Here is a 24,821-nt window from a genome sequence, read left to right as displayed (position 1 = left end):
GCCATCCTGTGAATGCTTTAAACTCAGTATTTTCAAGCTCTTTAGCAACTTTCAGAGCTTCACTCTGCAATGTGGATCCAAAGGTAAGTTTCTTGCCTGTGCACTTATGAACCATTCCCACATTATCTCGTTAATTCCTTCATTTCTTTGGCTTTCTTTTCGTTTGCCCACTTCCTTTCATCCATGTATCCTGCATCTTATCCTTGTTTCTGAAAATATCTAATTTGTATACTGGCGCTCTTTGGAATGCTGAACCTTGCCAGGTGAAACCATTGTTTAACTGAACACCACCCCACCTTTTTCACTGGGTAGATTGCAGCAGAGTGTTTGTAGGTGCACAAAACCGGACCAGTGTGTGCCCACAAGCGTCTAAAATTTAATATTTCAAAACGAGAAAAACAGACAAACGGAGTGCTCCTTCGATGTACCAACACTGAGCATAACCTACTTCTTGTTGCACAGAGCAGCATGGTTTGATGTCTAGATCTGCAGCACAGCACTGCACCAAGCCGGGGATCTTTTCTCGCTTTTGATTCGCTTCACAGCATTGTCAGGGCTGTACTGTTATTGTGTTAATAGTAGCATCCTTGCAGAGTCATGAATAACTAACCTACAGTGTAATAGCGTAAGTTCTTTACCACATTATGCAATACATTATTAATAATGTTTGAAATTTGCATCACATCCACGTTAAGCATGTTCCACTTTGTACAAAAATTAGCATTTGAAAGTCTACTCAATACATTGGTACCGTAATACTTGTGCAGTTTGAGCAGAGCTTGGAATTACAAACATTCCACTGAGTTCAAATTTCACTGTATAAACAAAAATACACCACACTACCAGTCTTCAAACTTCTTGTTTTTTAATGCTATTGAGTGTCATGCAAAATTCCGATTTTTTTCCTTCGGCGATTACTCGCAAGTAGCGTCCACCAGGGTGAATGGCTGCAGGGCGAGATACCTGGAGATCTCTTCTTGCTAGTTAAGCTCCTCCAATACATACAGGGGATAGGCAAAATAAAGATAACACCTGTTCTTACTTGGGAATAGTTTATTAATAAAGCGTTTGACCCCTATTTGCCTGTAATACAGCTGTGATTCCTCTTGGAAACCTGGCATATAATGATTGTATAGTCTTCAGTGGAATGTTATGCCACCCTTTGATCAGAACCTCTTCTAACTCCTGTGGTACAAAACTGCTACGGTCGTTAGTGACCATTCTGTGGCTTAGGGAAGGGGAAAAAACCAAATTGGAAATCAGCAGCAATGGGAGCGAAACTCGAAGTGGAGAAACTAAAAACCAGAAGGAAAGATTATAAATCCACTATAGAAAGGAGGGAGGGGGGGTTGTTTTCCACAAAAAGAGCTTCAAATGACTGGCATCATCTCACTGACAAGCTCGAGTACGCGATCGGCTGAGCGCGATATCTGTTAAAATGGAAGATAAATCAGGCAACAGTTATAAATGGGTGCGTAGTGGAGTAAAATAGGGGCACTAAAATGAGAGGTATCTCACCTTCCACAGATGACAGCAGTGGGGATAAAGTGGGGGAGGATCGCCACTTGAAAGATGTCGATGGCTAAAAAGACAGTGCCCTATCCGGAGACTAGTTTAAATTACCTCCTCCCGATGATGAGTGAGAGGCAGAGGTCCGAGCACAGGGAAGAGCTTTCACATCCCGCAATTTATTATCGGGAAGTGTAGACCAATGTACGTGCCATAAAAGAGCAGCACAACGACATAAAACACACTGTAGATAAGCGAAGGGAACCATGCGAACAGCAGGCTGAGGAAGAGAGACTGCAGCCTTGGCCGCTATATCAGCCGCCTCGTTTCCACGGATACCATTGTCCTGGGATCCAGAGGAATTCCACGGAGACGCCCCCCAAGAGGAGCAAGTGGAGGCAGTCCTGAATCCAGTGGACCAGAGGGTGGACAGGGTAAAGAGCTTGAGACTGAGGAGAGAGCTGAGCGAATCTGAGCATATAATATACTGTATCCGCTTATGGCAACAGATGTATTCGACAGCCTGCAGACAGCGTAAAGCTCCGCAGTAAAAACTGAACACTGGTCGGGAAGCTGAAATCTATTAGGGGTGTTGCCAACAATATAAGCACTCCCAACACCAAATGAGGTTTTTGAGCCGTCAGTGTAAATAAATGTGGCATCCTTCATTTGTGTGCATAGAGCAGCAAATGCCCGATGATAAATGAGAGAACGGGTACCATCCTTGGGAAGCTGAGAAAGGTCACAAAGCAGGCAGGTCCGGGGGCCGAGCCAAGGCGGTGCTGTACCCCCAGTTGTCAAGAAGGTTTTAAGAAAGTGGAAAGCATGAGAACGTAGTAGTTGACGGAAGCGGATGCCCGGTGGTAGTAGAGATGAAGGGCGGCCTGCATACCCTGAACTCAAGGAGGCGTCGAAAAAAAGGTCATGGGGTTGTAGAAAAATATCCGCTACCAGTCACAATAAAAGGTTGTTTATTCGTCACACCACCGGTTTTGGGCTTGCGCCCATCTTCAGGTGTTTATAAATTCGTTTACATGTTTGTACTGTTGGAGATCACTGTATAAATACAAAAAATTAGTCACCAGCAAATAATTTTTTGTATTTATACAGTGACCTCCAACAGTACAAACATGTAAACGAATGTATAAACACCTGAAGATGGGCACAATCCCGAAACCAGTCGTGTGACGAATAAACAACCTTTTATTGTGACTGGTAGTGGATATTTTTCTACAATCCCATAAAGGGAGTCACGGAGTTCGACAGCATCCACTATGGATAAAATTCATTAAAAGGTCATGGGCTGGATTAGCAGGCATGGAAGACAGGTGGCTAGCATAACGAATCAGAAGGGCAGCTCGCCGATTAGGCAGCAGAGGTTCAGCAGTCTCAGCTTTAAGCTCCAGACCCTAAACACAATCCACGGTGGAGGACAGAGTCGAGGTGCTGAAGAATAGATGGCCAAGCAGAGGAGTAATCTATGCTTCCATAGTCCAATTTCGAGTGCACTAAGGCTTGATATAGGTGGAGAAGGACCACTCGGTCTGCTCCCCAGGAGGTACCAATCAGAACACGGAGGGTGTTGACGGATCGCAGACAGCAAGCCAAAAGATAGGAAACGTGGGAGGACAAGCACAGTTTTCTGTCAAACATAAATCCCAAGAATTTAGTGACGTCCGCGAACGGAAGGTCGACAGGGCCTAGATGTAGGGAAGGCAGAAGAAACTCCATACGATGCCAAAAATTGACACAAACTGTCTTACTGAGAGAAAAGTAGAAGCCGGTTTTGATGCTCCAAGAGTGAAGGTGATCGAGACATCCTTGAAGGCGTCGTTCAAGAAGGTTGGTCTGTTGAGAGCTCTAGCAGATTGCAAAATCATCCACAAAGAGGGAGCCCGAGACATCAGGAAGGAGACAATCCATAATTGGATTTATGGCAATGGCAAACAGTACAACACTTAGCACGGAGCCCTGGGGCACCCCATTTTCTTGGGAGAAAGTACGGGAGAGAGTAGTGTTCACTAGGACTTTAAATGAGCGTTCTGTCATAAATTCACAAATAAAGAGGGGTAGCCAACCTCGAAAGCCCCAAGAGAACAGTGTGTGGAGGATGCCTGTCCTTGAACAGGTATCGTATTTTCTCTCTAGATCAAAAAACATTGCTATCGTTTGGCGTTTCCTGAGAAAATTGTTCATGATATAAGTGGAGAGAGCAACAAGATGGCAACTGCAGAACGATGCTTCCGGAAACAGCATTGAGCAGATGTTAAAAGGTTTCGGGACTCCAGCCAACAGGCTAAATGGCAATTCGCCATACGCTCCAAAACCTTACATATACTACTTGTGAGGGAAATGGAGTGATAGCTAGAGCAGAGATGTTTGTCCTTTCCAGGTTTCGGAAGAGGGACGATGACAGCTTCCCGTCATCTTCTGGGAACAGTACTGTCGGTCCAAATTTGATTATAAAGGCATAGGAGGTAACACAGACTATGGTATGATAAAGGCAGCAACATTTGGACATGCACACCGTCCGGTCCTGGGGCAGAAGAGCGAGAAGAAGAGAGCGCGTATTGGAGTTCCCGCATGGAGAAAACAGTGTTATAGCTTTCGCTATTTTGAGAAGAGAAAGCAAGAGGTCACACTTCCGCTGCACTTTTCTTCGGGAGAAAGGCTGGCAGGTAATTTGAAGAGCTCAAAATGTCAGCAAAGTACTGACCCAATGAGTTAGAAACTGTGACTGGGTCCACTAAGGTATCATGCACGACAGTGAGCCCAGAGATCGGGGAGAAACTAGGCACGCCAGATAACCATCGAATTAGACTCCAAACTTCTGAGGAGGGAGTGAAGGTGTTAAAAGAGCTAGTAAAGATGAGATGAAGATCAGCTCTTGCCATCAGTGTGGACGATGGGATGTATACGGTACAAAGAGAGAAGGTCTATCTAGAAAGGGATAGACGGACTGCAACAGCTTGGAAGGAACTGTTTAAGGGGATTGGGTGATAATGGACAGTATCATGGAGAAGAATCTTGAGTCTCCCGTGTGCTGGAGTGCCATCAACAGAGGGGAGATCAAACTGGACTGACTGGGAAAGAGGGAAAACAAAGCAATTGTGGGGATGCAGCTTTGTTTCCTGAAGACAGAAGATGACCAGGGAGCAGGATCGTAAAAGGATCGACACTTCATCCCGACTGGCTCTAATGCCACGGATATTCCAATGGATAATGGACATAGCGTGGACACAAAAGAGAAAAATCTTACCACGGTTCATCTCAACTCGACGACTGCAGAGAGCTGGCGGCCGACAGCGTGCTCTCAACTCGACGACTGCAGAGAGCTGGCGGCCGACAGCGTGCTCTCAACTCGTCGACTGCAGAGAGCCGGCGGCCGACAGCATGGAACGGCTTTCAGCCAAAGCCAGAACATCGTGATCCATAGGTTGTTCGGGGGCATCTCCTACATGCATATGGAGTATCATCTCAGTTGTGTGACTGGATTTGTGATTTCCTTTCAGAGAGATCACAGTTCGTAGTGATGTGTCATAGGCCCTCTGCTGTTCCTGATTTACATAAATGATCTAGGTGATAAACTGAGCAGCCCCCTTAGATTGTTTGCAGATGACGACGTAATATACCATCAAATAAAATCATCAGACGATCAATTACAATCACAAAATCATGTAGAGAGAATTTCTGTATGGTGCGAAAAGTGGCAATTGGTACTAAACAAAGAAAAGTGCGAGGTCATCCACATGGATACTGAAAGAAATCCGATAAATTTTGGGTATACGATAAATCACACAAATCTAAGGGCTGTTAATTCTACTAAATACCTGGGAATTACAATTACGAGCAACTTAAATTAGAAAGACCACATGATAATATTGTGGGGAAGGTGAAACAAAGACTGCTTTGTTAGCAGAATACTTAGAAGATGCGACAAACCCAATAAAGAGACAGCCAACATTGCACTTGTCCTACCTCTGCTGGAATGTTGCTGCTTAGTGTGGGATCCTTACCAGGTAGGATCGACGGAGGGCATCGAAAAAATGCAAAGAAGGGCAGCTCGTTTCGTGTTACCACGCAATAGGGGTGAGAGTGTCACTGGTATGATACGCAAGTTTGGGTGGCAGTCACTGAAAAAGGCGGTTTTCTTTGCTGCGAGATATATTTATGAAATATCAATCACCAACTTTCTCTTCCGAATGCGAAAATATTTTGTTGACACCCATCTACGTAGGGAGAAATGATCATCATGATAAAATAAGAGAAATCAGAGCTGGAATGGAAGGATTTAGGTGCTCCTTTTTCCTACACGCCATTTGAGAGTGGAGTCTTAGAGATGTTGTATGAAAATGGTTCGATGAGCCCTCTGCCAGACACTAAGTGTGAATTGCAGAGTAACCATGTAGATGTAGACCCCCACCCAGTTGCCACTCCCATCATGCACTGAAGCTGTTGATTGCAATGCTGCCAGAGGCTGCAGTCAGGTGTGTGAGCTATTATTGTGACAGTATTTTTGATGTGCCCGATCGCGACTCAGTATCTTAACTATTTGGTGAGTAGCAACTTTCCTTTTCATAATACTGCTACAGTGAGACAGAATATTATTGTGATTTAGTTGTAATGTAAAGAAATTTTTTCTGATTTTGCTATCAATAATTCAATCGACAATTATACAAAGACAGGAAGCTGAGTTTTTGTATTGTCAAAATTTGCAACTTTCGTTATTAATTATTAGACGTATAAATAATTATTTCCAGAAAACATTATTTAATTTACACCTGGGAAGCAGTTTCAGTTGAGATAGTCATAATAAAATTCATTTTAACTACATCCTGTTCTAGAATTGTCTGACAGTTTTGTATGCACTACTAACACAAATTTTAGGCACCAAACATGCCACAATAGTTTCAGCTGTTGTCAAGATTGGTCTATGTAACTATCAAGTTCTCTGTGTTGTGATGAAATGTTGCACAAGGAATTTACTTAAAAAAGTGGAGTTTTAGAAAGTGTCAAGAATTTATGAATAAATATTGATGTTGTCAAAATGCAAAACACCTTCCAGTGAGTTACTGAAACAAAAAACTTTGGACCTATTAATTGGAAAGCACAAACAAGAGCCGAAATCTTAGCCAATGAGCCAATCATAGTAAGGTGTAACATTTGTCTGCTAATGTAATGTTTCTGCCCTTATGAAATTGTATAAATATTGACAACACTATAGCTCGCATCATGTTGGAAGGCGGCCCTATTTTCAGCCTCCCTGCGCATCCCCACAGTATTTTCAGCCTTCCTGCACATCCCGCACTGTTAACTGCTAGTAGCCAATAATATTCAATAATTCTCTTTCCGAGTGGCTAACTGCGAGTTACAAACTAGACTGCCAGAATCTCTCCCATGTGCTGCGCTGTTGCCGTATTTTGCGACAATGCCGTTTCATTCACAGAGCAACCGAATTATAGCATAAATGTGGCTGTGTATCTGTAGACTGCGTGATTTCCAAGTGAAAAATGTAATGTGACGGCAATAAACGTGAAGTTCCCCACAAGCAACTTTAATTAAATTGCACACCTATGGAGTATTTCCTGTCAGACAGATCACTCATAGGTAGTAATCAACGGAAAATCATGGAGTAAAACAGATGTGATATCTGGCTTTTGCTAGGAAGTGTGATAGGCACTTCCATGTTCCTGATCTAATAAACGACTTAGGAGACAACCTGAGCAGCCCTCTTAAACTGTCACAGATGATGCTGTGATTTATTGTCTTATAAAGTCATCAAAGATTAAACAATTCAGAAAATGACATCTGTATAGTGAGAAAAGTGGCAGTTGACTCTAAATAATGAAAGTCTGAAGTAATCTGCATGATTACTAAAAGGAATCTGCTAAATTTGATTTACAGGATAAAACATACGATCCTGAAGGCTGTAAATTCGAGTAAACACTTAGGGATTACAATTACGAATAGATTAAGATGCAACTATCACAACGATAACGTGATGCAGAAAGCAAACCAAAGACTGCGATTTATTGGTAGGATTTATTGGTAACACTTAGAAAATGCAACAGGTCCTCTAAAGAGACTACTTACCCTACACTTTTCAGCCTCCTGGAGTATTGCTGTCAGGTGAGAGATCCACAGCAGATAGAATTGATCGAAAAAGTTCGAAGAAGGGCAGCTCATTTTGTATTTTCGTGAAATAGGGGAGAGACTGCCACGGATATGATACACGAATTGGGGTGGCAATCATCAAATCAATGGCTTTTTTGTTGCGGCAGGATTCTCTCATGAAATTTCAGTCACCAACTTTCTCCTCAGAGTGCGAAAATACTTTGTTGGTGCCAACCTACATGGGGAGGAATGTTAATCATAGTAAAATAAGATAAATTAGAGTTTGCAAGGAAAGATAGAAGCGTTCATGTTTCATGTGCGCTATTCGAGAGGGGAACAGTAGAGAAACAGCTTTAAGATGAATCTATGAAAACACTTCTACTTTTGACATTTTCAACACTCAAGAACGAACTGCAGAAGCATATGTTTGCAAGAGAACTGGACAGAGAATAGTAAACAAAACTGTCGGAGCCGTAAAAAAACTCATGAAATTTTGTTTTCATGTCGCCTGAAAATCACAAAAATTGCAAGAAATCTGTAACACAAATAGGTGGTTTTGACAATGATGTTTTAAAGCACTCTGTGTTTGAAATACATATAACAAGGGAATACCCAACATCACAGAAACTTGTTACAATTATGCCTGAGCAAATTGGCTTCAAATTTAGCATTTCATCAATGTAAAGAATTTTAAAATACATTGGTTTCAAACATGTTAAGAAGAGAGCTTTTAATTGAAAGAAGTGACATGGAAGCAGCACGAAGCACTTCATTATAGAGATGCACGGCACAAGAGGAGGAGGTAGTTCTAGAGTGTATTACCTTGATGAAACATGGGTGAATCAGAATCACTCCACGAATACCTGCTGGAAAATGGGTGTTGCTGCTGGCTCTTCTTCTCATTTGGTTCCTGGTGTGTGTGTGTGTGTGTGTGTGTGTGTGTGTGTGTGTATATAAGGGAGAGGATAAGGAGTCATTCCAATCCCAGGAGCGGAAAGACTTACCTTAGGGGGAAAAAAGGACGGGTATACACTCGCGCGCGCACGCGCGCACACACACACACACACACACACACACACACACACACACACACACACAGACACAAGCATATATATATATATATATATATATATATATATATAACAGACACTGAAAGGCTTAGGCTTGCAGAAATAGGCAGCATCCCCGTCATCGTGGGCACACTGTGTGTGTCACGCTGAAAAGTTTCAAAAATATACTTTCACAGGAAGGTGAAGATGGATAAATGTCTTGAATGTATCATAATAAATTTACAATCAGATGGTTCGGACATGGACTCAGATAGTAGATGGTATTACGATGTAGACTGAAGCAAAGTAATGATCTTTCTTGGTTTTAAAGACGCATGGTTTGAAAACTTTGTCAACGTATCAATTGCATACACTGTACATGAGAACTTCCTAGCTTTTATGGATTAGGAATATGTAGCCTGTGAAGTATTCAGACTATAATGTTCAACACTTTGCCCAAGGAAATGTTAAGCTTTTCCCAGCCTACAGTATTACTTGTGAGAATGCGGGTGGATAAATTCATCAAACACCCCAGTATTTTGACACTGTAAACCCCTGCCATTTTCATAGCACAAAATGGAAAATGCTTAAAAATGAAAAAAGGGGGGCAGGTTACCTGTCGAGATATCGGTGGTTTTTGACGTTATCAGTCAGCATTCTGTTGAGTTATTCATAGAAGATGGTTAATTGTTAGCTTGTTCAATGGATCATAAATGCATTCTCCCACTGTAATGAACGAGTTAGTTTAAACTCATAATGCCTGTTGACACCGAAGAATGTGATATCATACTGACAATTTTTATGATAGTCTTTTGCTCTACTGTTTGCGACCAGTGATTCTTTTTTACACATAGTGGTTTACACTGAACAGCAGCGAAACACACCTACATAAGCACATCATACACACTGAAAAAAATTATATGGAGCAGAAGCAGTTGTCAAACAAATATAATGATTTCAGTTTGAGTTTGTAGTTTATTTTGTTACTTATTACATTTTTACTTATAATACAGTCCAAATCACAATAAATGGCAATTATTTTCAACGAGTCATTAGACAATCGTCGTTTTGAGAAAAATTGGTCGACATCTTCACAAAGCTGTATCAGCTGTTCTCACCTTCTGATGTCACACAGACAATTGTTGTGAAGCAGTGGATACAACCTCAAGACTCAGAAGTAAGATTTCTCTCATGTAGACGAATGATTGAAATCTGTTTTAAAATGCATTATTCCCTCATAGATTTGAACGTATAATACAATGTACCGAAGGCAAATGAACATCAACACAGTTCAGCAACACAGACTTCGTCTACATATCTCTGCTGCAATGCATGTGCAAACCTCATCCCCTCACACCTTCTTATCGCCCCGCCTCTATGCGTAGAAGTGCCATATTATTTGAAGCAGGCTGTAGACCAGTCAGTTCAATGTAGGATATTGTCTTTCTTTATGTCTACTAACTTTTTGATACTAACAGCTATGTCACACTATAGTGTACACAGAAAAGTTACTGCAAACGTCATTATGCTCACTACTTGCAAAGTGTGTATTGTGCCTTAAATTTTTTTACAATTGCATTAAATGTGGAAGGATGTCATACCTGGGTGGAAAGGCCTTCTCAAAACTAAGGGGTTCGAGCTGGTTACACCTGCCCAATACCATGCCCCTTGCAGAATCTAGTCCTTGAGCCGCAACTTCAGGAGCCAGTTCGTCTTCGTCTTCCTCTATTATTACGGAGACGGTAAAATCTATTATTTGGGAAGAATGTAAAACACAGACCCACAGATTAATATCACTTTGCACACAAAGTTGTGTACACTTGCACAAATATCAAAACTGGCAGACATACCTGAAAGGGGGACAGATCTTTTATCAGACACTGGCAATGATCCATTTGAATTATTACTTCCTCGTGTCCGCCTTTCTGGAATTACCACATGCGAAAGCCTCCTACACAGACTGGACCTCCTGCTGGATTTACGATACGACAGTTCTGCATCTTTTCCACAGTACAGACCCGTGCTGTGGGCCAAATTTTGCCCTGCAGAAAGATTGTATGAATGACAGACTAGTCAACTAATACATTAAATACTACACTCTATTGTTATGCAACTGGTAAATCAGTACACAAAATTGGCCATGACTAATAAGAGTTAAAGTAATTTCTGAAATGGGATTTGCAAAAGCGTCAAGGGTCAACATCAATTAACACTGAGCACAGAATGACCCAAACACAATGACAAATTCAAGAATTTCTGACAAATATAAAACACATGCCAATGTGTGTTGTGTATGCAAGGGGTGTTTGAAAGACACTGCTTACTAACAAGGCCATAAATAAAACTGGTTATACTTCATCATAAAATGTAGGGACATATATAAACTAAAACAAGTCAAGCACTTATAGTACAGTCGCCAAAAGGACGTCCCCAACAGCCGGCAGCTATGTTGCCAATGCTGCTATTGTGCCATGTCTATCGCATGATTATGAATGTAAATTGTAGAGCTGTTGCAATGCCGTACTACTGAAGCACGTAAAACCACTGACAACCTTGGAGTACCAAAACACCCTTTCTCTGTAATTAAAAAGAATTTAACATTTGGAAAATGTTGAGAGAAAGATTACAATATTTTCAGTATTTAAATACGTTATTTTAATGCACTGGGTAATCTCTTACTTGGTATCACAAGGAAGCGGATAGAGAACCACAGTCTTTAATGCGATTTATTTGCATGTCTGGATGAACAGGTATTGCAGACAATAGACAGTCGTCCAAAATTACTTTGAAATAAATTCGCCGAACACGAATAACTTGGCTTCAGCTGTGTTATGTATGGATGCACTACCTATTGGTGACATATGAAATAGTAGAACATCTATACCTAGCACAGTTGCAACTATTCGCACTCAGCAAATTTATTTCAAAGTCAATGAGAGCATATTCGTTAGCCACATCTATGTCACAACCACTATCTTCCCTCCTGCTTCTGCTGATATCTTTTCTAAGATGTGCTAGGAGTGTATGACCACACTGATCCATGTTGTGGGAGTAATATTGCCTAATGTCTTACTTTGAAACTTTCATTTCTGTCGGCAGGAGGGGGGGGGGGGGGCGATTTCAATTGAGTCCACACGACTTCTATTGCACTGAAGTGTCAATGATGATGTAGAAGACAACACACTACGACCATTTTCTTCTGCAATTTTGTCAATGATGTAAGAGATATTATACGACACACGCCCTCATTATTTCCAGCATTTGTGACTCTTCCATTTCCCTATAAAATGAATCTATATTGTTGTTTTCTAGCCAATCCAATATGTCATTCTTCCTGCTTCTGCATGTAGGTTCTTCATTTAACTGAAAGGAGTGTCATGGTCCACAATCTGATCTTATAGTGCAGTTATTTTCTTTGTCTGGCAGCAAAAGGTGTATGAAACACACATTCTCACAATTTTTCCTCTAAAATCCGCAGATTCTTTTAAAGTAAACAGTGAAGCATTTGGAATAAACCCATTGATTGTTCTAGTTGAGTCAGCCAACTGCCTTTTGCAACTGATGCTTTGTTTCTCATGCAGTGTCATTAATCCTTGCAGTCAGCCTGGAATGATCACGGGTTACCCATGCTTCATCCAACCATATGATTTCTTAACATTTGCATTTGGATACTTCCCTCAGAAAGCAGCATATCCTGGCTATGATATCCTACCATCCAGGCAGAATTCTTCTTCCACAAAATGTTTTCCATTGAATCCCTATCTTCTTTAGTATCACTCAAGGCTTGGTTTTTCCTCAGATAAACAACTGACTATCTCATGTTAAGACCAGGAGCTTCTTCTGGGTGAGAGATTCTTTCCGTGTTTAACAGTTCTACGTGTGTTGTCAAAGCCCATTCTCTTGAAAATTCCCAAGTTCTGCCTTCTGGCATTTTTCCTGGAGTAGAAAGAGTGGCAGTACTTCTCCAGCACATTTCTCCCTCATTATTTTCTTCATAGAGTTCATTCTAATTTTCAGAGCTTCAACTACTCATTTGACAAGACTGAATATTTAAGGTAACAACCTACTTTCCTGGGCTCGAGGTAGAAATTAACAATAGGACATGACACCACTCCATTAACACAAACTGAATCCGAAACACAATATGCGACAAACACTTTGCAGCATCATCTGCGATGTTGACTTGTCAGGGAGGCAATTGGAAGTCATCACCACAGAAATATTCACAAATTGCAGAATTCAGAGTGGCACTAGAGTGTCCTTCACACAATGCACTCCACGTATGTGAATTGAGAGGGACGCTCTTTCAGCGGCTTGACTATGGCAATCTTATTTCAACGATCACTATAAATACTCGGGATAGTTTAGAAATACAAACACTTATGTGATAAATAGAAAATTTCTGAAGACAGGCTTATGAGGAAGTACAGGGTTATTACAAATGATTGAAGCGATTTCACAGCTCTACAATAACTTTATTATTTGAGATATTTTCACAATGCTTTGCACACACATACAAAAACTCAAAAAGTTTTTTTAGGCATTCACAAATGTTCGATATGTGCCCCTTTAGTGATTCGGCAGACATCAAGCCGATAATCAAGTTCCTCCCACACTCGGCGCAGCATGTCCCCATCAATGAGTTCGAAAGCATCGTTGATGCGAGCTCGCAGTTCTGGCACGTTTCTTGGTAGAGGAGGTTTAAACATTGAATCTTTCACATAACCCCACAGAAAGAAATCGCAGGGGGTTAAGTCGGGAGAGCGTGGAGGCCATGACATGAATTCCTGATCATGATCTCCACCACGACCGATCCATCGGTTTTCCAAGCTCCTGTTTAAGAAATGCCGAACATCATGATGGAAGTGCGGTGGAGCACCATCCTGTTGAAAGATGAAGTCGGCGCTGTCGGTCTCCAGTTGTGGCATGAGCCAATTTTCCAGCATGTCGAGATACAAGTGTCCTGTAACGTTTTTTTTGCAGAAGAAAAAGGGGCCGAAACCGTGAGATTGCACAAAACGTTAACTTTTGGTGAATTGCGAATTTGCTGCACGAATGCGTGAGGATTCTCAGATTCGCACATTGTGTCTGTTCACTTCACCATTAAGAAAAAATGTTGCTTCATCACTGAAAACAAGTTTCGCACTGAACGCATCCTCTTCCATGAGCTGTTGCAACCGCGCCGAAAATTCAAAGCGTTTGACTTTGTCATCGGGTGTCAGGGCTTGTAGCAAATGTAAACGGTAAGGCTTCTGCTTTAGCCTTTTCCGTAAGATTTTCCAAACCGTCTGGCTGTGGTACGTTTAGCTCCCTGCTTGCTTAATTCGTCAACTTCCGCGGGTTACGCATGAAACTTGCCCGCACGCGTTCAACCGTTTCTTCACTCACTGCAGGCTGACCCGTTGATTTCCCCTTACAGAGGCATCCAGAAGCTTTAAACTGCGCATACCATCGCCGAATGGAGTTAGCAGTTGGTGGATCTTTGTTGAACTTCGTCCTGAAGTGTCGTTGCACTGTTATGACTGACTGATGTGAGTGCATTTCAAGCACGACATACGCTTTGTCGGCTCCTGTCGCCATTTTGTCTCACTGCGCTCTCGAGCGCTCTGGCGGCAGAAACCTGAAGTGCGGCTTCAGCCGAACAAAACTTTATGAGTTTTTCTACGTATCTGTAGTGTGTCGTGACCATATGTCAATGAATGGAGCTACAGTGAATCTATGAAATCGCTTCAGTCATTTGTAATAGCCCTGTATAGTATTTTCAATTTCAGTTGAGGGGTACACAAAACATGACTACATATCATTATAATGTTACTCTGAACGTACCTTTACAATAGCTCAATTCGTGGCTGACAGCAGCTTGATATAAAACATCGGACACATTCTCTGATTCTTCTTCTTGATGAGTTGCCTGTGACAACATGTTAGTTGTACACACATCTTTGTATGAAGGTATGCATGTCTCAATGTGTGAAGGGGATAACACTGCAGCATCTGAAGAACTACGAGCAGATTTCTGACTTGTTCTGCTGCACTGATTAACTTCAGGATCAACTGGCATTAAATTTTTAATTGCAGTAGCTCTAAAACAGCCACCATTGTCAAATTCTGCCTCTAATGACTTACTTCTATTAGCGCACACTTCATTTACTACATTATCACAGTCTGAATTCTGTACTGAAGTAATTATTAAATCTGATAGTCCTGCATGTACTGGACTGGTGAGATCAAGTGTATTGCTAACCTGTGAAGATAAGTTGATGTTACCTATGGACTTCCTATCCATTTCACTGTTACCTCTGATTTCCACTGAAGATACTGAGTGGCTGAACTCTGCTTTTCTTACATGTACATTAAATGAATGTGCATCATTTGACGTGAGTGACCTATGGTACTCATGAGAATTGTTTGTAATAACAGAGACTGAAGACAAATTTCTACTTGAGGCACTTTCGTCAGAGAAGTTCAAATGGTTCTTTTGAACTACAGTTCCACATTTAAATGCAACCATATCAGTTTCAATCTCATCCACAGAAGAGAACATGTCAGGACTTTCACAAGTCATTGCAAATTGGAGTTGGCCAATCTCTGGTCTATCCCAAGTTGTGCTGTCACCATTGCTTCCACTTTCATTGTGCTGGGAACCGCTAACTAGTGGCACCAAGTATCTCTCACGATGTTGATGACTAGAAAGTGTTTGATATCTGTTCTCAATTCTCGTATGTTTAATTCTGACTGACGAAGATATGCTTTCGTCAATATTACAATTGCTTTTACCTTTATTATACACACTGTCACTACCAGACCTTTTATTAGAATCATGAACACTTATAAATTCCTGAACTCCAATAGCTTTCTCACGTACACCCTGACTCTCTCTAGTTCTCTTAGATCTTGTGAAAATTGGCGAAAGGAAATCATCAGAATTTCTAGTGTTATCAACTTTGTCACGTCCATTCTTTGTTTTCTTATTCCTTTTATGTTTTATTTTGATTGATGAATAGAAGCTTTCATCAGGATTAAATGAGTTATCAGTATTATTAGGCCCTTCATTTTCACTTGCTGTAGTTCTCCTCAATCTCATTCTTGAAATATTTCCAGAAGAATCTTGATGTGTAATTTTGTAATCAATGTTTTCATTTTCAATACTATTTCTAGTCATTTTTGCAATCTGGGAGAAGGGACTATCCACACATTTACACTGTTCAACTTTGTTACGAAGACATTCAGAAATATGTGCACGTGATTCAAAAAATCTGACCACATTGGATCCATCAGTGTCATCTGCATCACACAGAAGCAGTGAAGGTGAAAAGGTGGAATCAGAGGCAGCGAAAATGGAAGAGTGGTGTTGGGAAGATTTCTCAATATTTTCAATACTATTCCTCAACTCCTGTGTCAACATATTTCTGCCATCTCTCTTCAGATCATTATTGTTGTTCCTTCGTTTATTACGAACTGAAACTGCTGGGAAAACAGGTGAAATCAAAATTGGAGTACTTGTTCTGTTACTTCCTTTGTCTATTGGTAGACAATGCGAAGGTGAAAGTAGCACTGAAAAGCAAATAAATAAATTAATCAAATATTTTGCTCAAAATACGGACTACTGTTTTTACAACAAATTAAATTATATAATTTCTTAATATGAAGCAGTAAAAATAACATTAACAGTAAAACACAACTCCAAAAATATTGTATTAAAAATTTAACATAAAACAATTTAAACTAAAAACTTTCAAATTACACCATAGCCTACTGTACTGTCATAATATGCAATGTTAATGAACCAGAAACAAGGAAAGTGCACAAAGATGGTAATTTTACATTAATTTTTATTTTGGAAGTCCATCCTGCATTAGTGAAAAATTTCTTTGTCTCCTTCTTTTACTAAAATGTCCATCTTTTGTGAACTTACTAATGTGGGATTCCTCCAATCTGATGTAAAAAAATCTACCCTAAAATTTTGCCTACAGAAAGGACTCATCCAAAGAAATTCACTGTCCAAATTTTAGGTGCTAAGGCACATTGCAAGTATTTAAAAAAGTATTTGTCACGTGAAAAACTACTTTAAGCAGTAATTTGTACAGCCCTTCTGCCTAGATGGGAATTGGCAAACAAGCAGTTGTGGCCATTACAAGAATGTAGGACCATGTAGTATGAAGTCTAAACTGCGCGCACACAAATTTTAAGCACTTATGCCACACCATTGTCTCTCACATCATTAACGTTTGGAATAACTTGCACATCATATTGTCAGCTAAGCTGCTGCAGATGTAAGTATTGCATAAGTGACTAGCAGAGGAAAGAAAATCAATGCAGTTTATGATGTTATACTACAGATGCTTCCATCATTTGAGACTAATTTGTTGAGATTAAACATTTTATAATAATTCCTGAAGCACAGTTCTTATGATAATTATTGAATATGTATATTTCAGAAGCAATGAAACATTTCCTTGTTTATTCCCTGTGGTTGTCACAAAAATGGAAAGTGTGCACTGGATGACAAATCAATATCTTCCTTACACCAGGCAAATGTCACAAAACAAAACTGAGTGCTTACTAATTTTATGTAGACAGAATTGGGATGGAGTAAGAAACGGTCGTGACCATGTTCTGTACACCAGGTGTACATGTCCAAATTAAGAGGGTTGCCCAGAAAGTAATACACCACATTTTTTTCTCATGCGAAAACAATGCTCTGAATGTGAAACATTACGTATGTATTATTTGAAATGTCCTGGGTAAGCATGCCAAGTTTCCATCACTTCCGACAGACAGCGAAGCTGCAGGACAGTTTGTACATTACAAACAACGTACTGTCATTTAATTTCTCACTGCAAAGAAAAACTGTGGGGAATATTCACAAACACTTGTTCAAAGTCTACAAAGCATCTGCTGTCAACAGAAGTACAGTTAGCTGTTGGCCACAGAGGGTGAGGTCACCAGAAGGCAGTGCGTCGGAGCGCCACAATTTGCGGCGGTCTAGGCGACCACCAATGGCTGTCACACCTGACATGTTGCACTGAGCTGCTGATGTCATTCGCAAAGACTGACGCATTATGACTCGGCAGTTGGTGCTGCATCTGTCAATCAGCAAACGAAGTGTGGATGCAATTATCCAAACTCTCAGATATCCAGAAGTGTGTGCAAAATGGGTCCCGTGGTGTCTAGCAGTGGATCAAATTGCACGGAACAAACATTAGTCTTGATTTGACGCAAAATTTTGAAGCTGAGGTGAGGCCGTCTTGTCCTGGACTGTGACAGGTGAAGAAACCTGGGTTCATCATTTTGAGTCCAGGGGGGGGGGGGGGGCAGTTGCTGGAATTGCGCCATTCCCACTCCCCACAGAAGAAAAAATTCAAAGCAACTGCTTCCACCAGCAAGGTCATAATCACTGTGTTCTGAGACTGTGAAGGTGTGATTCTCATTGATGTGATGCCAAGAGTTGGTACCATTAATTCATAAGCATGTGTCAACACATTAACAAAACTCAAAAGACTCACTTCCAGTGACTTTGGCACCACAGCAACCCAGGAGATGTTTTGCAGCAACAATAATACTCAGCCCCACACAAGTCTGAGGACAGCTGAACACATTGCAAAACAGGGTTGAACAGTGCTACCCCATTCACCCTACAGCCCTGACCTAGCCCCACTCAGACTTCCACTTGTTTGGGCCATTAAACGATGCTATTCATGGAAGACATATTGAGGATGATGAGGCTGTGATTCATACAGTGAAGCACTGGCTCTGCCACCAGGACAAGGACTGGTACCAAAGGAGCATAAACGCCCTTGTTTCGCAGTGGAGGAAGGCCACAGAATCGGATTGAAATTATCTGGAAAAATATGGTGCGTGGCTAAAACACCATTCTTTTGCGATTATAATTCTCATTATGTTCAATAAAGAATTGCTGAAGGAAAAAATGTGGTACATTACTTTCTGTGAAACCCTCTTAACAAAATGTGCTGGCACAAAGTGACAATGCACAAATGGCTGAAGTTTAACAAATCTGTTCCAATGGTAAACCTGAAAGTACAAAGAGCTATTGGAGTTTACATTGTCCAACAATTTTCTAGAAACTGCTTTCTACTGTCAAACAATTACTTTATGGAGAGGACTGAACCGCACTATTAGTTCTGGGTGGAATCCAAATTATATTAACAGTCTTATCATCATCATCATCATCATCATCATCATCATCATCATCATCCCAAAGATGGAGATGTCATGTCCAGGTCAAAACTCCCAACAAAAGCAATGCATTGTTTTCTGGAAATGGGAAGAAGACGTTTCAGACGTAATATTGATCAAATTATTCTCTCCCATTTTTCCAGATTTTACCAGAATTACACGATATTTGCCATTAAACAGCTAGTGCCTGTGGTAAGCATGAGTGGATTACACAGTTTTATATCTCTCTTCACATCAAGGCACATTAGGACCAAAATTTAAAACAAGTAGTGATTAGGGACAAAAATCTTGTAATGGACATAGTAAAATCTGGAAAAGTGAGATGAGAATAATGAAACATGTCATAGCAAGCATTGATTGCACAAGCAACTGACTGTTTTTTGCTCAAAATAAAGTAGTTTGCGCGCCGTTCTTGCACTACACCTGACTAATTAGTTTTATAAACAAAAAGAAGCTTTGTCTTCACATCAATTACGAATTGCTCTATACTATTAGCTATCTCCTCTACATGTTTACTTTAAGGAAAGTTCATAATTTTCTGACTTCCTTTTCAGTGTAATTTCTTGTATCTGTTTAACCGGGTCGAAGAAAGTTGGAAATCAGTAATCTCCCTCAGTAAGGGTGCACTGATGCTCATGAACAGTTGTAAACCTTCAGAATTTTTCTCCTTTAATACTTTTTCAAGCTTCATTTTGGCACATATTTCGTGCTTGATGTAAAGCCGCCTCCTATTTATACATGTTCCACTTTTTCGAAACAAAACTGACTGCACACTGCTTAACTTTAGGCTTTTTCTCTCTCCTTCATTTAATCAAAAAATTTAAAATCTCTTCATTGTTACTGAAATCTATTACTTTACATGTTTTTTTTTTGTTCGAGCCACATTTCACAGATTCGGAGTTACCTCCAGTTTCTTCTCATGTTTTCACAATTTCTAACAAAATACTGAGATCATTTGAATGAATGTCTTCATATTTCACCTTTGCAAAGTTGGGAACATTAATTGGACTTCACATTACTGGGAAATCTGCAACCTGCACAAAGACAGATGCTATTAGCAAGCATATTGGTGGCAGGGGACAGCTTTACGGCCATGGTTAACACTTGCAATACCGCAAAGGCAACAGTTGGTCATTAGGGATATTAAGTGAGTTACAAACTTGAGCAAATAGTAATAAGGCAATTGTGTAAGAAAAATTATCAATGGAAACTGAAATTAACTTTACTCATGTACTGCCTGCTTTGGCTAGGGTAAGAGAGTACACTTCTCCACTTGTGTGGCTAGCTATACTACAAATTTGGCAGGTTTCTTCATTTCAAAAACTTGCTGTGTGTCTTAGCAACTAAATTTTTGACACTGTCATACCCGCAAACTTTTGAAAAACATCACAAGATGATGATGGTAATAATTTTTGGAGATTAAATATTCCTGGAGAGATGTCCACTGCAGCACATACTTCTCCCCCACTGGCGTTATTGCACAGTATCAAAAGTTGAATAGCCTGGATTTCTTGCCGACAATATCAAACTTAATCACTACCCTCTGCCTAATATCACTTCTAACATCAATGAGCTTGCAATTAACATTCCAATCAATTTCTGTGAAGGCAAGCTGATGGATTCAAATTCTTTAACAGTGCTAACAAGGAAGTCAAAGTTGCTATGGATGTACACCATAGCATTTTTGATTGAAGGTACAACGATAGCATTTAGCGCATCATGTACTTAAAGCAGATTTCACAGCCTGAAAATGTTATTCATAACATCAACAGCTTCAATCCACATAAATCCTCTCATTAAGGCTCATATTACACCATGAAAGATTTTTGACAAAGTTCTTTTATAAATGCTTGTTGGTCAAATCTTTGAAAGTCAATTCTATGTGTGCTTTTATAACAGATTTCTCTTATCAAAGATCTTTGACAAAAATCTGAGCAACGTACTCACTTTCATAAAAGGTTGCAATTGTATGCTTGGCAATTCATTTCCTTTACCCCTTTCACCTAGAAAATAACGATCAAAAGTATTTCGTGTGTGGGTACCATCACAATGGTTATCGAAAAATATGAAGGATATGGAATTCTTCATAATGCAAAGCATGCGGACTAAAAAAAACCACAAAAAGTTGTTAGAATCTAATGAAGAAAAACTTTTGCAATCAGCTGCATTTGAAGTGGCTGCACTGTGGAAAATGAAATAAAGAAATTAAATGGACTAAAAAGTCAGCATTTGGTAGGAAAGTTGAAAACATTTATGCAGAAATGGTAATTATAAATTTATTACTAAAATCCAGCGTTACTGGTACCCATTAATGGGATTCCTTGAGACAACACATGCCAATGAGTTGTCTAATAATTTTGATTTTATGCATTTTATTGCTTACAGGATATGACAGAAGAGGCCAACGGAAGCTCATTAATTACCTAGATGGAAGAAGGAAACTATCAACTCTTTTGTGATGTGAAAATTCAAGTGGTGTTAATAAAGTGTATTTTTTCTAGGAGCGGCGAACGGAGGACATGGTGTAAGTAGTACGGTAAAAAAGCACTAATACGTAAGACAAGCAATATATTAATACACAACAATAAAATGAAAAATTAACACTGGCAAAAAATCCAGGAACAATTACATTTTTCATGTGCATATGCAAATTAATAAAAATTCAGGTTCTATTCTTCAGATTTCACACACAGAAAGTTGAACCCATCATCTATGCCTCCAATTATGTCTTAAAGATTTATCTACCACAAGTTTGAAACACTACATCCACATTATGAGTTGTTGTAGATGAAATCTGAATCTCTCTCAGTATATTCTTCGGAAGCAGCAGAAAGTAGTGAAAATTTCGTCTCCCCCCCCCCCTTACAAACCCTAAATATTATGGACAGCATTAATTCTGGTTAGGATAACACTTGAGCTACAAGAAAGAAAGCACATATACATATATTTTAACTTTGGATCTCACCTGAGTCAATGTGTTCAACCTGATGTTTCACACCACTCGACGAATTTTTGTCGACCAATGGTTTCCTGTAAACACGAACACAGAATTTAGGAAGGATGAAGCTAGGACGACAAAAGAAATTTTATGTCCAAGAGGCTTACATCATAACATATCATATTCACACTTTTCTTCTGCACTTTTAAAAACATGTCACTGTGTTTTATTCATGTAGAGATCTGATTCACATGAATCTTCACTATTTGTAGGCTACACCAGGGTACTTACATGTGGTCAATGTATGAATGTATGGTGTCTGTTCTTTCTGACATGTCCAAAGAAGCAGTCACCACACATTCATAATTTGCTAGACCTAGCTGGGCAGTGAATCCACCTCCTTCAGTGAGAATGCACAAATACGTCCGACCTCCTGGCAAACTCACAAGCAGAAGAGGGCATACGGAGGAAATGGACAGTGGCTGGGGATAGGTGGTGCTCGATGGGAGTGTGGACCGGCCGTGAGGCAAGCTGAGATAGTCTGTGCAGCTGCGATAACACTGTGTCCCAGATGGCGCAGTGGTTACCGCACCTGCCTAGTAAGCAAGAGATCCTGGCTTCAAATCCCAGTCAAGTACCCATTTTCACTTGTCTCAGCCGAATCTGCGTAATGTCCTCATGCAGCTGACAGCAGTGTCACTCCACTCCCTACCCTCCCCTCCCCTTTCCTCCCCCCCCCCCTCTCTCCACTTTCAATTTACATTTTTGTCAATGATGTATTTCAATTTCAGGCTGTTTTTCGAACTACATTATTTCTCTTAACCCTTCATCGAGTGCAATCAGCCTGATAGGTGCAGCTGAAATGTTTTTGTTCCCCTCTCCCCAAATTGTCGGCATGGGATTTCCCCAACATTGGTACCTTCTTACCTCGAGGTGCTGTTTACAACACTCCACTAGCTTTTGCACAACCTTTGGGGAGAGCAGAAAATGGCCTCTCAAGCTCAGTGCGCTCTAATACATCTCACTTACAGAGGTGTGTAGTTTTGGTTCTTTTCAACCAGAGTTGTTATTTTACTCGCTTGATGGATGAGTAATGTGAATTGCTTGTGAAAATGTAGAGTACAGTGAGCTAAGCCTTTCAGGTACATTGTGCCTGAATAATGTTGTTATACTTGTGTTCTCTCTTTTACACTCCATATTTTCCACAGACATGGCTCAGAATTATTACAACTTGTCTAATCCACGTCAGCTTTAAGAAATACAGGATTTGCTGAAGTGTGATGACGATGAAGACCCCATGCTATCTGAGGATCTTGGTGAGGAGACATTTATTCACAAGACGAGGTGGAAGAATGTGAATGCAATTCTGTAACAGAGCAGGATGGTGAGGATACTGCGGACGATGAAAAACAAAGAGAACAAAACGAACTTAATTTGGGAAGAAATAAGAAGACCATGGCAGCCAAAAAGCCACCCGGGAAGGCACATAATATGGGATCAGACATCACCACCACTCACCTCCCTGGAGTCATAGCAAATGCTAAGAACACAAAGTGCAGTTGAATACTGGAATAAAAATATGCAAATCAATACACTGACACTATCAAGGAGTGTTTCTAGACACACAGAGAGAGAGAGAGAGAGAGAGAGAGAGAGAGAGAGAGAGAGAGAGAGAGAGAGAATCAGTTCCACAGATGTAATTGAACTAAAAGCATTTATTTGTTTGTTGTACCTAGGGAATTGTCGAAGCCTGGAGGAACTTTGGGGACCAAAGGTTGTTGCGCTGAATAATAGTCTCTTGATGAATCTCAAACAGTTTACGACTGTTACATTGACTTCATTTTGATGACTGAACTATCAGAGACCAACGAGAAGAATTTGGCTGGCTAGCTCTTATTTGTGACTTTTTGAAACATTTGTGGAAAATTGCCAGAAGAGCTATTGTCCTACACTTCCTGGTTTTCGTGGAAGATGTGTTTTTCAGCAGTACATACTCTCAAAACCAAACAAATATTGAATAAAACTTTTTGCTCTTGTTGCAGCTAAAATGATACACACTGTAAACATGGAGATCTATGCTGCACTACAGCCTGCAGGTCCTTTCTGTCAGCAACAAATGAACTGAAGTTGTCAAGAGAATGACTAAATCTGTATTTGGATGCAATCAAAATATCATTGCTGATAGTTGATTTTCTGATTTTTGACCTCACTGACTATTTCAACACAAAAAGCTGTCTTATTTGAACCTGTCACAAAAAATAGAAGACAATTGCCATAAGATTTTGTTGATGTAAAACAGAAGACACAATACAGCAGAATGTTTGGCATTAATGATGGGGAGGTTTTGGTTTCCTACATACCACACCAGAACAATGATGTTATTCTTGTATTTTCGTTTCACAATGACAATGTCACTGATCCTTAATCTGGAGAGAACAATAAACCAAATACAGTCACACTCTACAATTCAACAAAAGATGTTGATACCACAGATCATATGCATGCTACTTAACAGTGTGAGCAGAGAAAGTACTGGTCAATGATTATTTTTTTCACACCCTGCTGAATGTGGGTGGTATCAACGTCCCAGTTACTTTCCTTGGAAATCAACTGAAGAAACTACATGGAGGAGTGTACCTAAAACCGATGGAACATCAAATTGTTCTTAGAGAGCTATGCAGAAGTAGTAAGAAGAAGATTGGAATGCCCTCCAGCTTGCAAAGGCGACTCAAAAGCCTCAGTGAGTGGGAAAGGCACCAGCACCAAAATAGTGTCTTGAAATGGGACATTTTTACATAAATTTACCATTTACTAAAATTTATGTACTGAAAACTGTAACTGTTCGGTGGTGGATTTAAAATTTCAGTCGTTTATATTTTATTCTTTTGTTTTTAATAAAAAGGTTTTTTTTTTAGCCTCATGTTCTGCTTCGACACATTCCCATGAAAGCCACTAGTTACGTTTAGGTTACTAAAGTTGAAAATATGAGATAATAGCCAATTTCAAAATCTTTG

The 24,821-nt window shown here is 40.1% G+C and overlaps 1 protein-coding gene across 6 annotated transcripts in view; it reads right to left on the bottom strand.

Annotated features, from left to right (window-relative positions):
- Positions 1–24,821, bottom strand: part of LOC124612273 — a 136,176-nt gene that overhangs the window by 78,821 nt on the left and 32,534 nt on the right. For all 6 annotated transcript variants that reach the window (XM_047140371.1, XM_047140372.1, XM_047140374.1 and 3 more), the window contains 4 exons: positions 21,835–21,899; positions 14,499–16,226; positions 10,523–10,714; positions 10,274–10,421 (listed from right to left, as the gene is read on the bottom strand). In XM_047140371.1, coding sequence (XP_046996327.1) covers positions 10,274–10,421; positions 10,523–10,714; positions 14,499–16,226; positions 21,835–21,899 — 2,133 coding nt within the window. The remainder of the gene's footprint in view (positions 1–10,273; positions 10,422–10,522; positions 10,715–14,498; positions 16,227–21,834; positions 21,900–24,821) is intronic.

This window comes from Schistocerca americana, chromosome 4 (assembly GCF_021461395.2).
Source record: "Schistocerca americana isolate TAMUIC-IGC-003095 chromosome 4, iqSchAmer2.1, whole genome shotgun sequence".
Lineage (NCBI taxonomy): Eukaryota > Metazoa > Arthropoda > Insecta > Orthoptera > Acrididae > Schistocerca > Schistocerca americana.
This window is presented reverse-complemented; position numbering and strand designations above follow the sequence as displayed.